The 16,083-nt window shown below is 39.2% G+C and overlaps 1 protein-coding gene across 1 annotated transcript; it reads left to right on the plus strand.

Annotated features, from left to right (window-relative positions):
• The first annotated feature begins 344 nt into the window (after positions 1–344).
• On the plus strand, positions 345–1,295 carry LOC112756945 (uncharacterized). Its single transcript, XM_025805548.1, has 2 exons — positions 345–449; positions 498–1,295. The coding sequence occupies exons 1-2, from the start codon at positions 345–347 to the stop codon at positions 1,293–1,295; spliced, it is 903 nt and encodes a 300-aa protein (XP_025661333.1).
• The last annotated feature ends 14,788 nt before the right edge of the window (positions 1,296–16,083 follow it).

Consider the following 16,083-nt stretch of genomic DNA (forward strand, 5'->3'; position numbering starts at 1 on the left):
AGATCATGTAGGATCTTTGTCACCTAGTGTAAAACCTAGAAAGGGAGTTGGCGGCGAGGGACTGTTACCGCCCCGGACGTAGCAAGAACACTAGCCCCAGCCAGTCCCGCACCCGATCTCCTACCAGGAGGTCGGAAGACCGAGGAAGAAGCCCTCGAAGGAACAACAGACAAGAACGAACTGACGCCTGATTTCTTTCAACCCGTGGTATGTCAGAAGGCCACTGAGAGATTAGAAAAGAGAGAGTAAAAAAGTGGCGGGACCCCATCATCATGGGTGCGACCCCCTTCCACCCCTCGATCTTCAAGGTCCTGCTTCCAAAAAATTTTGACAAGCCTACAGACATGAGGTACAACAGGATGAAGGACCCACAAGAACATCTGACGGCCTTTAAGGCTAGGATGAATCTGGAGGGTGTCGATGACGCCATCAGATGTCGGGCTTTCCAAGTAACTCTAGCAGGTCCCGCGATATGGTGGTTCAATGCGCTTCCATAGGAGTCCATCATCGCCTTTGCGGATATCTCTCGCAACTTTTTGGCACAGTTCACTACCCGCATAGCCAAGGCTAACCACCCGATCAATCTATTGGGGGTTTCCCAGCGGGCTAGTGAGACGACGAGGAAATTCCTTAACCGATTCAATGATGAATGCCTAGAGATCGACGTCTTGACGGACTCTGTGGCGAGCCTATGCCTGACGAACAGCCTGTTGAACAAAGACTTTACGAAGCACCTTACCACCAAGCTCCTATGGACCATGCAGAAAATCCAGAATGTTGCAAGAAAATACATCAACGATGAGGAAGTGAGTCAAATGGTGGCAGCCAATAAGCAGCAACCACCCAACCCGCCTACTAGTCAACCCGGATTCACCGAGAGACCAAAGGAGACGCTCAAGGAAGGGACATCAAGGAAACAATTCAAGCCATTTTCCCGGGTAGGCAAGTTTACAAACTACAGCCCTCTCACAGCTCCGATAGTGGAAGTTTACCAACAGATTATAGACAAAGGTATCCTATCGAAGCCCCGAAAACTAAAAGATAGGACAAGTGGAAACAAGAGTCTCTACTGTGATTACCACAAGGATTTCGGTCACAAGACTCAGGACTATTTCGACTTGAAGGATGCTTTTGATCAAGCTATTCGGGAGGGCAAGCTGACTGAGTTCTCGCAATTTATAAGAGAACCAAGGAAGAGAGAGCGAGAACGGTCCGAGGAAGATCAAAGCCGTGCGGTGAAGCCAAGGCAGGGGCTGCCCGAGAGCACCAATAATGCCCCCAACCGTAGTCATTAATGTCATGGTAGGACAAAATACACCATCTAAATCGAAGTCAGCAGCCAAAAAGGATGCCAAGATCTTGGCCATCTCGTCAGGAACCTCAAAAGCCTAGTCCAAGGAATTCCCTGATATATCTTTCGGCCTAGAAGATTGGTGGTGTCACAATCTCTCCGAAAATCCACCCATGGTGATTACAGCGAAGATCGGGAAGGGCCTAGTAAAGCGGATCCTCGTTGATACCAGAGCTAATTCCAACATCATGTTTAGAAACATGTTTGATGCCTTGGGGCTCAGAGAAACCGACCTCCAAACCCACTAACACGGGGTCGTTGACCTAGGCGACAACTACATAAAACGTGACGGGCTAATCTCACTCCCCATCTGTGTGGGAACCATGGAGAGTAAGAGGTCTGTAATGGTAGAATTCATGATCTTAAGAGACTCCATAGCCTACAATATCATCCTAGGAAGAAGGACCATAATGAACTTTTAGCTATCATATACACGAAGTTTATAACAATGAAATTTGTGATAGATAACGGAACTGTGGGTTCCATCCGATGAGATTTGGAAATGATAATAACTTGCGACAATGCCAGTCTCTCGCTGAGAAAGAGGTCAAAAGAGGCAGCCGGTGTGTTCCTGGAAGACTTAGATGCGAGGGTGGATGACAAGCTGAGACTTGAGCCTCAGGGTAATTTAGAGAAGTTCCGATTGGGAGACATAGAGGATAAGTTCACTTTCATGAACCAAAACCTCCCCCACGAGTTAAAGGAACCTCTTATTGATGCTGTCAGAGCAAACAACGACCTATTCGCCTGGACTTTGGCCGATATGCCAAGAGTAGACCCCGAGTTCATGTACCATCTTGCCGTGAAACCAGACACCAAGCCAGTGGCGCAACGGCAGAGGAAAATGTCACTGGAAAGAGCCAACGAGGTGGCCAAGCAGACAGCCGGCCTGTTAGAAGCAGGATTCATAAGAGAACTAGAGTTCTCAATGTGGCTTCCGAACATGGTTCTCATTAAGAAAGCCAATGGAAAATGGAGAATGTGTGTACTCGGGATATCGACGTCTTGGTAGATGCAACAGCGGGATACCGGTTCCTAAGTTTCATGGACGCGTACTCGGGATATAACCAGATCCCGATGCACCGAACCGACGAGGAGAAAACGACGTTCATAACACCAGCTGCGACTTACTGCTACTGGGTTATGTTGTTCGGACTAAAAGATGCGAGAGCCACATACCAAAGGCTGATGAGTAAAGTCTTCAAGGATCTAATCGGCAAATCTATTGAAGTGTACATCGATGATGTCCTGGTTAAGACAGCCAAGCCAGGACACATTGTTGCCGACCTCGAGGCTGTCTTCAGGTCGTCTGGAAACACAACATGTAGCTCAACCCCCTCAAGTGCGCATTTGCCATGGAAGTGATAAACCCCATTTTTAGGGTTTATCTTGTGTTGAATTTAGAGCATTTTATTAACCTTTCCTCACATTTACTCAAGGAAATAGCATGGTTTTGTGATTCTCCCTTGGTTTGTGCTTAAATGTGAAAACATCCTTTTAGACCTTTAATTTGATGATTTTAATTCACCTTTGATTCTACTAGATGCCTTGATTTGTTTGTTAAGTAATTTCAGGTTGAAAAGGGCTAAGAATGGATCAAAGGAGTGAAGAGGAAAGCATGCAAAGTGGATAACACATGAAAAAGCCAAAAGATTTAGATATCTTCATCCACGCGCACGCGCATTGTACGCGCACGCGTGGATTGCGAAACCTCAAGGGACGCACACGCGTGCTATGCGCATACGCATCGGTGGCCGCACGTGATTTTTAAATAGAAAACATGGCCAGCGAACTCTGGGAAGCTGTGGGGACCAGTTTGCAACCAATTTTGGCGCCAAAGTGCTTTAAAGAACCAAGGATTGAAGGGAATTGACATTTTTGGCTCATTCATACACATTGGGATTAGGATTAATTAGTTTTAGAGAGAGAAGCTCTCACTTCTATCTTGAATTAGGATTAGGTTTAGTTCAATAATCTTAGATCTAGGTTTTAGTTCATGTTTTCATCTTTTTCTACCTTTCAATTCCTTGTTGTTGCAATAATCATTCTCCTATTCTTTTGTTGTAATTTCCTTTATGTTGTTCTTATACTTTGTTGTAGATCTACTTTTGTTTCTTCTATTTCCTTTTAATTCAAGTTGAGGTAATTCATGTTAATTGTATTTCTTTTGATTGTTGTTGTAGTTGTTAATTCTTTGCAATAATTGTTGTTAGATTTATTCTAGTTGTCAATTTACTATGCTTTTCTTTTGTGCCTTCCAAGTGTTTGATGAAATGCTTGGTTAGATTTTAGTATAGATTTTGTTCCTCTTGGCCTAGGTAGAGTAATTAGTGACTCTTGAATTATCTAATTCCTTTGTTGATTGACAATTAGAAGTTGCTAATTGATTTGGATACCACTAAAGCTAGTCTTTCCCTTGGGAGTTGGCTAGAACTTGTGGAATCAAGTTGATTCATCCACTTGACTTTCCTCCATGGTTAGTGGTTAACTAAGTGGTAGCAATGGACAATTCTCATCACAATTGAGGAGGATAATGAGGATAGGACTTCCAATTCTCATAACCTTGCCAAGAGCTTTCATAGTTGTTAGTTTGTTTTCATTGCATTTTACATTTCTTGTCTCCTATCTCAAAAACCCCCAAATATCTCATAAGCAATAACAAGACACTTTATTGCAATTCCTAGGGAGAACAACTCGAGGTTCTAATACTTCGGTTTATAAATTTAGGGATTTGTTACTTGTGACAAACAAATTTTTGTATGAAAGGATTAGTGTTGGTTTAGAAACTATATTGCAACGAGAATTTATTCTGAATTCTAAACTGTCAAAAATCCACTCATCAAGAAGCTGGAAAATTCTTGGGCTTCATGATAACTCAAGGGGGGTGGAAGCCAATCCAGACAAGTGCGAAGCTATCCTTCGGATGACAAGCCCTAGCTGTGTCAAAGACGTGAAAAGATTGGCCATAAGGCTCACGACTTTGTCCCATTTCCTTGGGGCCTCGGCTGTAAAGCCCTTCCCTTCTTCAACTTAATGAAAAAGGGAATAGCTTTTGAATGGACCCCAGCTTGCGAAGAAGCTTTCAACCATTTCAAGAAGATCTTCTCGGAACTACCAATCCTTGGGAAGCCGAACGAAGAGGAAACCATGTACCTTTATCTAGCCATGACGGAGGAAGCCTTGGTGGATGTCCTCATCCGATAAGAAGATAAAGCCCAACAGTCAGTGTATTTCATCAATAAAGTGCTCCAAGGGGTGGAGCTGAGATACACCAAGTAGGAGAAACTGGCTTATGCCTTATTAGTCTCGTTATGAAGATTAAGGCAGTACTTCCAAGGGCACCCAATTATATTGCAAACTGACCAACTCATTCTCCAGATTCTGCGAAAACCTGACCTAGCGGGCTGTATGATGACGTGGGCGATAGAATTGTCCCAATACGACATACAATACGAGCCTAGGCATGCAATAAAGGCCCAAGCAATGGGCGGACTTTTTGGTAGAAGTGACAGGGGACCCTCCGGTAACTCGCCAATACGGTGGAAGCTCCATGTTGATGGAGCATCCAACCAGGCATTTGGATAAGTGAGAATAATTCTCGAGAGCTCAGAGGGCATGACTTATGAGCAATCAATCAAGTTCGAGAATACAAGGCTTTGATAGGAGGCTTGACCTTAGCCAAAAAAGTTGGAGCATCAAGGGTCGAAGTCAGCAGCGATTCACAGATCGTGACTTCCCAGGTTAACGAAACCTATCAAGCCAGAGACCCTTAGCTATAGAAGTACTTGGAAAGAGTGAAATGGCTATATGAGGGTTTTGAAGAAGTGATAATCCAGCATGTACCCAGAGAGAGGAATGCTAGAGCTGACCTCCTGTCAAAGCTAGTGATAAACCCTAATTTTGTGATTTATCTTATGTTAAATTTAGGGAATTTTATCAACTTATCTCACATTTATTCAATGAAATAGCATGGTTTTGTAATTCTCCCTAAATTTGTGTTTAAAAGTGAAAACATGCTTTTTAGGCCTTAAAATAGCTAAATCTAATTCACTTTAATTCTATTCGATGCCTTGATATATTTGTTGAGTGATTTCAGGTTCATAAGGCAAGGATTGGATGGAAGAGGTGAAGAGAAAAGCATGGAAAGTGGAGAATTCATGAAGAAATGAAGATTTACTGAATTGAAGGCCACGCGCACGCATCAACTACGTGTACGCGTGAGGAGGACATTAATGGCCACGCGCACGTGTCCCCCACACATACGCGTGAGGAGGAAATTTGCCAGCGACGCGCACGCGTCACCTACGCGCACGCATGATGCTGATCTCGTGACCTCATTAAAGTGAATACGCTGGGGGTAATTTCTGAGCTTTCTAGGCCCAAATCCAACTCATTTCTGAGGCTATTTGATGCAGAATTCAAGATTGGACAAAGGGAAAGCAATTAGATAGTGTAGAAAGCATGCCTTAGGTTAGTTCTAGAGAGAGAAGCTCCCTCTTCTCTCTAGAAATTAGGGTTCTTAGTTTAATTTCATCTTAGATTTAGGTTTAATTACTTGTTTTGATTTAGTTTCCTTTACTTTTCCTTTTTGATTTGCTTTAATTTCCTTAGTTCCTCTTATCAATTTCTCTTTTATGCCTCTTTTTATGTTTATGAACACTCTTGTAAATTTAAATTTCCTTTAATGCAATTTGAGGTATTTCATGTTTAATATTGCTTTCTTTTGTGGTTATTGTTGATTTCTTGCATTGGGTAGTGGTAGATTTTATTATTTCTTGCAATTTATGATACTTTCCTTTTATGCCTTCCAAGTGTTTGACAAAATGCTTGGTTGGGTGTTAGAGTAGCTTTTTGAGCATTCTTGGCTTGGAAAGAGAAACTAGGCAATTTTGAGTCATTAATACCCAACTTATGATGGTGATCTAGAGTTGTTAGTTAATATTGTTTGCATTGACTCTAATCTCTTGCTAATTCAATTAGTGAGTTGATTAGAACTTTTCGATTGAGATTAACTAGTCCTATTTGACTTTCTTCCTATGTTGAAGATAACATTGTACCTTCTTCCGATGTTGAAGATTACTTAATAGGATTAGATCTTGTTAATTGTAATATCATGATTAATGACTAGGATAGAAAGCCTATATTCTCAATTCTTTCCATGAATGTCTCTCTTTAGTAATTGCTTTCTTTGGTTATTTGATTTACATTTCTTACCTTTTTAATTTCTAGTTTTATCAACCCAACCCCCTTGAATCTCATAACCAATAACTGAGCACTCGATTGTAATTCCTAGGGAGAATAACCCGGGACTAATACTCTCGGTTATTTTTATTAAGGTTGGAATTGTGGCAACCAAAAATTAAACTTTGATTGAGGATTGTTTGTTGGTTGGGAACTATACTATCAATGGAATTATTTGTGTGAAATTCCTAACTGACGATAATCTTCACATCAAGTTTTTGGCATCGTTGCCGGGGAATTGCAATGTGTGCTTGTTATTGGTTATTATATATATGTTAATAGTGTGAATAGGTTTGCTCTTTGTCTGTTTGCTTATTTGAGTCACTAGTTAGGTTCTTGTTTCTTTATCTCTTCTTGGTTTTTGTTTTTGTTTTCCTTGTCTATTATGAATTCTCATCACTTTGCCTATGAGTTTGGTTCAAACTATGTTGTAGAAAATGAAAATGGAAGCTTCAATGAGGATGTGCATCAAGGATTTGGAAATCAAAGGTGGGAGGAGTCTCAAGCTTATGGACAACCTTCTTGGCAACAACCTCCTCCGATTTCTTTTGGGTATAATCCAACTCCTAATGTAGACCAACCTAATGGATATGGTGACCCTCATTGTGGTTGTCAACCACAACCACCACATGTATATGACCCCTTCCCTCAACATAGTCCTCAACAACCCTACTCACAAGCCCCATACCACCATTCACCTCCATATGATCCTAACCCATATCCACCATACCAACAACCATATGAGCCATACTTAGAGCCACCACCATTCCAACATCAATACTCTCAAAAACTATCAATTCCATATACATCACCTTCATACCCTTACCAAGATGAACCGCCTTTCAATTATGAAGCCTTTCCCCTAAACAATGAACCCTCTCTTCCACCATCTCCTTCAATGGATTAAGCTCTCCAAACCTTCTTGTAAGAACAACAAAGAGATATTAGCTCTTATATCCAAAGGCAAGAAGAGAAGCAAAAGAAGCTAAAGAAACTAGAAGTCATGGTTGCTACCATGGCGGAAGCCATTAACCACATGGCCTCCCACCTAAGCTCATGCATCCCAAGTACTCCTATTGACGAATGTGGAGGATCAACCAAGGAGCATAGTGAGGGAGTGAGTTTGGAGCGTCAAGTTGAAGAAGAGGAGTTGAAGAAAGAATCGCAAACATGGGAGGAAGTTGAGACAATTGAGTCGGAAGGAGTGGTTGAAGAATTAGGAGAGGGTGATCAAGAATTGGACTCAATCATTGATGAGTTCTTGTCCCCACTAACAAATCACCTCGAAGATCCCATTGAGCCTTCTTCCATTGAGCTTGAAAGCAATGTCAAGGAGGGTGTGAAACCTCCAAAGCATATCTTGAATGATGAAGAATTGGAAGAAGTAGAGCAAGCAACAAATCTGCATCTTGATGATAATCCCACATCAACACATGATCCTTTTGGGTTTGAGGAACCTTCTCCCATTGAAATTGAGGTAGATTTGAGATAAGTTCCACATTACCTCCAAGTTGTGACATGAAGAATGGAGAAGAGCTAGAAGAGTTTGATGAGAAAGTGGTTGAATGTGATGAACTTTGTCAAGAAGTGGACATGGAAGATTCTTGTCAAGAGGTGGAAGTAACTAAAGAGAAGCAAAAGGGAGTGGACCTCACATTGTCAAAGTATGGGGAGGCCCCCCTTCTTAAGATACCATCATCCTTTACACCATTCAAGTGGGTAAATCTCTTATATCTAAGCTTTCTAATTCTGCTTGAATATAGTTTGCTTGAAACGGATGGCAAACTTAGAGCTCTTTGTGGAATGGAAAGAAAGAAAGAGTTGGTTAGTCGTAGGCATCACAATTCAAGGTTCACTATGGTTGAGTTATCAAAGCCTAAGTACAATGGTTGGTGTAGTGCTACATTGAATGGATCTAGGAAGGTGTTTGAGTGCCTAAATGAGAATTCCAAGGCTAAACCACCCGGATGGCATCATGATGATCAACTTGAAGATGGGTATGAAAATAAGATTTGGGATCCCGGATTACAAGATGTGGATCAATTTTGGGAGCTCCAAGCTTGTGAAGAACTCCATCAAGACTTGGTGCAATTAATTGAGAATCTTGGGGTACAATGGAAGACCAAGCATTGGTGGAGGTTCAAAGATAAATTTAAGCACAAGCCTCTTTGATTAGAGCTCCCCATAAGTCCAACTTAAGAACAATAAATAAAAGTGCTAGGTGGGAGACACCCCACCATGGTAAATTCTTTTCATTTTTTTCTTTTGTAAATATTGGTAAAATAAGTTTAATTTCATGTTTAGTTTTGTTTGTTTAGTAGTCTAGTATGTTAAATAAGGTTTTATGGTGCTAGAACTTGAAAAATTTTGAAAAACAGAGCACTTAGCCACGCGTACGGGTCACCCATGCGTACGGTGACCCCAAGAATTTCAACCCCTCACGCGGACGCCTCACCCACGCGTACGCGTGACACACCAAAATTTTCATTAGGTCCAGTACAAAAACCAGAGAGTTGCGCGGGTAGGGTGCTGGAATTGTGCGTCTAGCACAATTTTGACCCACGCGTATGCGTCATCTGTCTCTCTGCACTATCACGTGTGTTCGTCGACAATGCGTACATGTCGCACCTCACTTCTGCCATCCACGCGTGCGCGTGACATGACGCGTACGCATGACCCCCTACCCCGTTTCACCCACTTCTTTTCTTCTCTTCTTTCCATTTCTTTCCTTCTTCTCTCTTCTCTTCTTTTCTTTCCCTCCTTCAACCATCATCCAACACTACCAATCACCATCTATCACCATCTCTTTTAGTTAGTTAGTTAGTTAGTTAGTTGCTTAGTTAGTTTGATTTATATTTATTTTTCTGTTTTTCATTATAAGTGTTGTATTATTAATCTTGTTTGCTATCTATTGCTGCTGATTACTGGTGTGATGCTATGTTAGCATCATTATTGGAGTTCTTAATTGAGGTTATATTTTGTTACTTGGCTCTAGTTCTTCATGCTTAACATTTGTGAATACCAAGTACTTTTGACATTGCCTTCAAGCATTCTAGATATTTTGAATTGCATGATTTGGCCACCAGGTGATTTGAATTCTTTTCTTTGACTAGGCAATTCCTTGATGGATGTTGTGCATTATCATAATGCATTGTGTTTCTTGATCATATGCATCCATATGTTATGCTTATGCCTTAATGACATGTTAACCATTAATTGTTTACTTATGTGCTCTACACATATTTGAAACTATTCATTTTGGCATAATGCTTCAATTGTGAATTGGATTGTAAGTTCACCTAGGGACATCTTTATGAAATTCTCAAGTCATATGGACCATGCTTGCTATCTGATTGATTTTCACCTCTAACTATATTGCATAGCAACAATGTTTCCCATTTTATGTCCACTAGGTGATGTGAGCCAAAATTCAAAGTGTGTCTTTGATTGATGTGTGATTTTCATTGTTCCTTTGTTCATTAAGCTTCTTTGCACATCAATCAATGTCCATTCATTCTATTTCACAATCACTTAATTTTACTTGAATGCTTTCATGCTTCTTCACTACTTGTTTGGTTGTCTTAACATACAAGTTTTCTTTGAAGTATCTCAAGCACACTAGAATGAGTGAAGTGCATACTTTTTTTTTTTGTGTAGTGGTGACAAAACTTTCTATGCTAGTGTGTGTGTTCTAAACTGCATGCAACTTAGAACTCACACACTACTCTTCCTTAATGTCACACTAATTCACTAACTCCATTCTAGTGGTTCTTACCTCATTCCAACAATATATGCTTCCTTGCTTTTGCATTCTCTCATCTTACTATGCTATTTTTTATTTTTCATGGGTGAGTCATCATAAGCTAAAATAGAAGCAGGAGAAAGAACACGCAACAATCGGTTAATCCACCAACTGAAGGTGGCAATCCAAAAAGTCGCCGTACCCCCTTGCTCATCTTTGATGCACCAAGGACGGTGTAAATTTTTAAGTGTGGGGAGGTCGTCCGACCGATCGGCCATTTTTGGGTGACAAATTTCTAATCCAAACACTTTTCACATTTCATTTTTAGATCTTCTAGGATTTTTTGTTGCATTTTCTTATTTTTCATATATAAATATATAATAAGCTTAGTCAAAATAATAAAATTTTCCAAGAAATGTATCTATAGGGCACCCCAATTGAGTTGAGTAAAAAAAAGTTATCGAACTTACTTGAATTATATCTTGTGAAACATGTTTTTGAGCTAAGAACACATAAGCATGTGAGTTTTGAGCCTAATTGTGTGGTTATATCATATAACCACTATTTTCATTCTTGTGTGTATTATTCTCTTTCTATGATTGTAATCTTTGATTTGTTTGATTCTTTATGTCCATTATTTTATGTATGAATGCATTTATATGATTGAGGCCATTGCTTCAAATAGCTCACTTACCCAAATAGTCTTACCTTTTATCTACCATTATTAGCCAATTTTGAGCCTATGCTAAACCCCATTTGTTCTTAATTTTAGCATATTACTAGCCTTAAAGTGAAAAATAATAAATGTCCCTTGTTTGGATCTTTGATTAGCTTAGGCTAGTGAGAGTGTTTATCATTTAATTGTGGGAGAGTTGGGAATACTGGGTAAAGATAAAAGTGTGTTTTTGGTAGTTTTGTTAAAAAAATTAGGAATTGAGTATATACTCATGCATTAAATGTTTAAGCCATATGCATTGGTACCTTTGTATATAATTCATCAAAAAGAAAAAGAGAAAAACAAAAGAAAATAAAAAGAAAAAAATAGAAAAAATAGAAATAAAAAAGGGACAAAATACCCCAAAGTGAAGTTCAATAATAATCAATGCATATGTGTTAAATAGAGTTAAATAGGTTGTAAAATAGAAAAAAGAATGCATGAGGGTGTATAAAAAAGTGAAGAATGGGTAGTTAGATTTGCATTAGAGTTAAATAGGTTGTAGGTTAGGTGGGAAGTTTAGGTTAATCAAAGATTCAAATTCTAGTCCACTTGACCAAATACAATCTTACCTTGACCCTAGCCCCATTACAACCTATGGATAAGTCCTCATGGTATTTATATGCATGCATTGAATAATTGTTGATTGTTAGAGGAAAAACAAATCTTAGAAAGCATTATTAGAGGAGAATTAAGTGAATCAACTCTATACACTTGAGCGACTAGATCAGATACACATCTGGTGAGGGTTTGATTGCTCAATTACATGTTTTCACCTATGATCATCTCTTTTCTTGCAAGTTTGTAAAATCTTTTTAATAACTCAATTCAATTGTGGATTTAACTTGGTTGTTAATACCTCTAGCCCTTGTGTTTATATATGTATTTTGGGAAATTGATTTATTTTGACCAAGTAGTTGCATGCATGTAGATAGGTTACATTTAGATAGATTGCATTTAGATAGTTGCATTGAATAAATGTTGATACCCTTTGTCTCTTTCTTGAGTTTAGCATGAGGACATGCTTGGTTTAAGTGTGGGGAGGTTTGATAAACCCCAATTTTGTGGTTTATCTTGTGTTAAATTTAGGGAATTTTATCAACTTATCTCACATTTATTCAATGAAATAGCATGGTTTTGTAATTCTCCCTAAATTTGTGCTTAAGAGTGAAAACATACTTTTTAGGCCTTAAAATAGCTAAATCTAATTCATTTTAATTCCATTCGATGCCTTGATATGTTTGTTGAGTGATTTCAGATTCATAAGGCAAGGATTAGATGGAAGAGGTGAAGAGAAAAGCATGCAAAGTGGAGAATTCATGAAGAAATGAGGATTTGCTGAATTGAAGGCAACGCGCACGTGTCATCCATGTGTGCGCATGAGGAGGACATTAATGGCCACGCACACGCATCCCCCACGCGTCACCCACGCGCACGTGTGACACTGATCATGTGACCTTATTAAAGTAAATACGCTGGGGCGATTTCTGAGCTTTCCAGGCCCAAATCTAACTCATTTAGGAGGCTATTTGATGCAGAATTCAAGATTGGACAAAGGGGGAGCAATTAGATAGTGTAGGAAGTATGCCTTAGGTTAGTTCTAGAGAGAGAAGCTCCCTCTTCTCTCTAGAAATTAGGATTCTTAGTCTAATTTCATCTTAGATTTAGGTTTAATTACTTGTTTTGATTTAGTTTCCTTTACTTTTCCTTGTTGATTTGTGATGGTAAGATTATAGTCGGTCTAGAATTTTCATCAATAGAAAATCAATGTCATTGTCATAGAATAGTCCTAGACCAACATAAAATCCTATCGGTCAAATTTTGATATGGTTGTCACAAAGTTCAACCCCAATAAAAAGTAACCGAGAGTATTGGTCTCGGGTCGTCCTCAAGAGAATGGGCAAACATGTGCATCAATATTGGTTAGAATTCCGGGGTTGGGAGTCATAAATAAGAATTTAAACTACTAAAGCTTAACATGCAAGAAATCTTGAAGTGCAAGAAATTAAATCAAGGCAATTAAAGAAAAGTATAAGTAAATGCACTCTGACAAGATAACAATAAAGCTACTTCTATTCTAAGGATAAGTGAACAGCTAAATTAACTATAATAAGAATCAAGCAATTGGGATTTTTGGGTTTTAAATATGAATAATAAAAGGAACTCTTGGCTAGGCATAGGAATTGGGGTTACCATCCTTCTCTACAAACCATGTATTGACAATTATGAGGGACCAACCCATCAAGTCTACTTCTATGCTTGAAGTACATCAAAAGTCTACTTCAATGCTTGAAGTACGTCAAATAGGCTTGATCAACATCAACTCATAAGTCCCAATCCAACTACTAATTAGCTTAGTAGTAGATTGGTGTCGATGGGTATCAATTTGACCACGAAGAATTTTCATCAAATCACCAAATCAATTAGACCCAATGACTCAAGATCACCCAATTTTCTTAGCATAGGCCAAGAGTAAAGAAAACTACTCCATAATCAAAGGAAACATTTCATCAAACACATGGTATGCATCAATTAAAGACATATTCAAATTGTAAATTAATTAGAAATTACAAGTACCCACTAACAATTATCAATAGAAAACAACTCAAATAACACTATCAACCATAGAAACATCAATGCACTAAGAGGAATTCAAAATCAACAAAGTTCATAAGATGAGAGGAAAAGGGAAAATAACAAGAAAGCACAAATTCAACACAAGATCTAAACAAAATTATAACTAGAAAACTCAAATTAAGTAATTGAAACTAAAATTAACAAGACCCAATTCAGAAATTCAACAAAGAAAAATCAAAACAAGCTAAATCTAGAGAGAAGTAAGAGTTTCTCTCTCTAGAAAATAAGAACAAAAAACTAGCTAAAATTATGTGTATTGTGCTTGGATCCCCCCCCCCCCAAATTTTCCCCCTTAGTCCCTTGGGTCTTTTCCATGCAGAATCAAGTTGGATTTGGGCCTGGAGCCTCTCAGAAATCGCCAACCACGACTTCACTAATGATATCACGTGTTGGGCGTCACGCGTGTGCATCGGTCACGCGTGCGCGTCGTCTAAATTCTGCGAGCCACACGTACGCGTCGAGCATGCGTACGCGTCGGTCATTGCTGCGCCAATCCACGCGTGCGCGTCAGCCACGCATGCATGTCGATGCCAACTTCTCCAAAGCTTTATTCTTCGTTTTCCTTCCTCTTTTGCATGCTTTCTTTCTATCTTCTAACCCATTCCTGCCCTATAGATCCTGAATCCAGTTAACAAACACATCACGGAATCAAATAGTAATAAAAGAGGATTAAAATATAGCAATTTTAAGGTTAAAGAAGCATGTTTTAAACCATGAAGCAAAATTAGGAAGGAAACACAAAACCATGAATATTATATGAATAAGTGCAGAAAATGTTGATAAAACTTCCCAAATTCTACATAAGATAAACCACAAAATTGGGGTTTATCAATTTGCTTTAGTTTCCTTAGTTCCTCTTGTCAATTTCTCTTTTATGCCTCTTTTTATGTTTATGAACACTCTTCTCAATTTCAATTTCCTTTAATGCAATTTGAGGTATTTCATGTTTAATGTTGCTTCCTTTAGTGGTTATTTTTTATTTCTTGCATTGGGTAGTGATAGATTTTATTATTTCTTGCAATTTAAGATGCTTTCCTTTTATGCCTTCCAAGTGTTTGACAAAATGCTTGGTTGGGTGTTAGAGTAGCATTTTGAGCATTCTTGGCTTGGAAAGAGAAATTAGCCAATCTTGAGTCATTAATACCCAACTTATATTGGTGATCTAGAGTTGTTAGTTAATATTGTTTCCATAGACTCTAATCTCTTGCTAATTCAATTAGTGAGTTGATTAGGACTTTTGGATTGAGATTAACTAGTCCTATTTGACTTTCTTTCTATGTTGAAGATAACATTGCACCTTCTTCCGATGTTGAAGATGACTTAATAGGACTAGTTCTTGTTAATTGTTATATCATGATTAATGACTAGAATAGAAAGCCTATATTCTCAATCCTTACCATGAATGTCTCTCTTTAGTAATTGCTTTCTTTAGTTATTTGATTTACATTTCTTGCCTTTTTAATATCTAGTTTTATCAACCCAACCCCCTTGAATCTCATAACCAATAACTGAGCACTCGATTGTAATTCCTAGGGAGAATGACCCGGGACTAATACTATCGGTTATTTTTATTAGGGTTGGACTTGTGACAACCGAAGATTAAACTTTGATTGAGGATTGTTTGTTGGTTGGGAACTATACTATCAACGAAATTATTTGTGTGAAATTCCTAATCGACAATAATCTTCACATCAGCTAGCAAGCACGAAACCTGACACGGGAAATCGATCCCTAACCCAAGGGTTGGTGAAGGAACCCTCAGTGACTGCGTGACCCAGATTCCAATCCCTCCATCTTAGATCAACCCAATCCAAAATTTTCTCGAAGAAGGGACACCACTTAGAGACGAAAAGGAGGCCAGAATGGTAATAAGGGAAGCATCCAAGTATGTGGTGATACAGGGGCAGCTGTACAAGCGAGGGCTCAATCAACCCCTGCTGAAGTTCCTACGACCCGACCAGACAGACTAGGTCCTAAGTAAAGTCAACGAGAGGTGCTGCAGCCACCATATTGGAGGGAAAGCGCTACCTAGGAAGCTCGTGAGAGTCAGGTATTATTGGCCCTCCATGATGATAGATGTGCAGGAATTCGTGAAGAAATGCAGAAAATGCCATGAAAACACGAATTTTTATAAGGCCCCAGTGGGTGAGCTGAGTCTCATGCTGGCCTCCCAGCCTTTCTCGCAGTGGAGAGTCGACCTTTTGGGCTCGTTCCCGGTAGGACCTGGACAAGTCAAGTATTTGATAGTGGCCATTGACTATTACACCAAATGGGTGGAAGCAAAACCACTGGCCAGCATATCATTAGCGAATTGTTGAAAGTTTCTGTGGAGATAAGTAATCTCAAACTTTGCAATCCCAGAGATTGTAATCTCATATAACGGGACGTAATTTGCAG

Source organism: Arachis hypogaea, chromosome 16 (genome assembly GCF_003086295.3).
Source record: "Arachis hypogaea cultivar Tifrunner chromosome 16, arahy.Tifrunner.gnm2.J5K5, whole genome shotgun sequence".
NCBI lineage: Eukaryota > Viridiplantae > Streptophyta > Magnoliopsida > Fabales > Fabaceae > Arachis > Arachis hypogaea.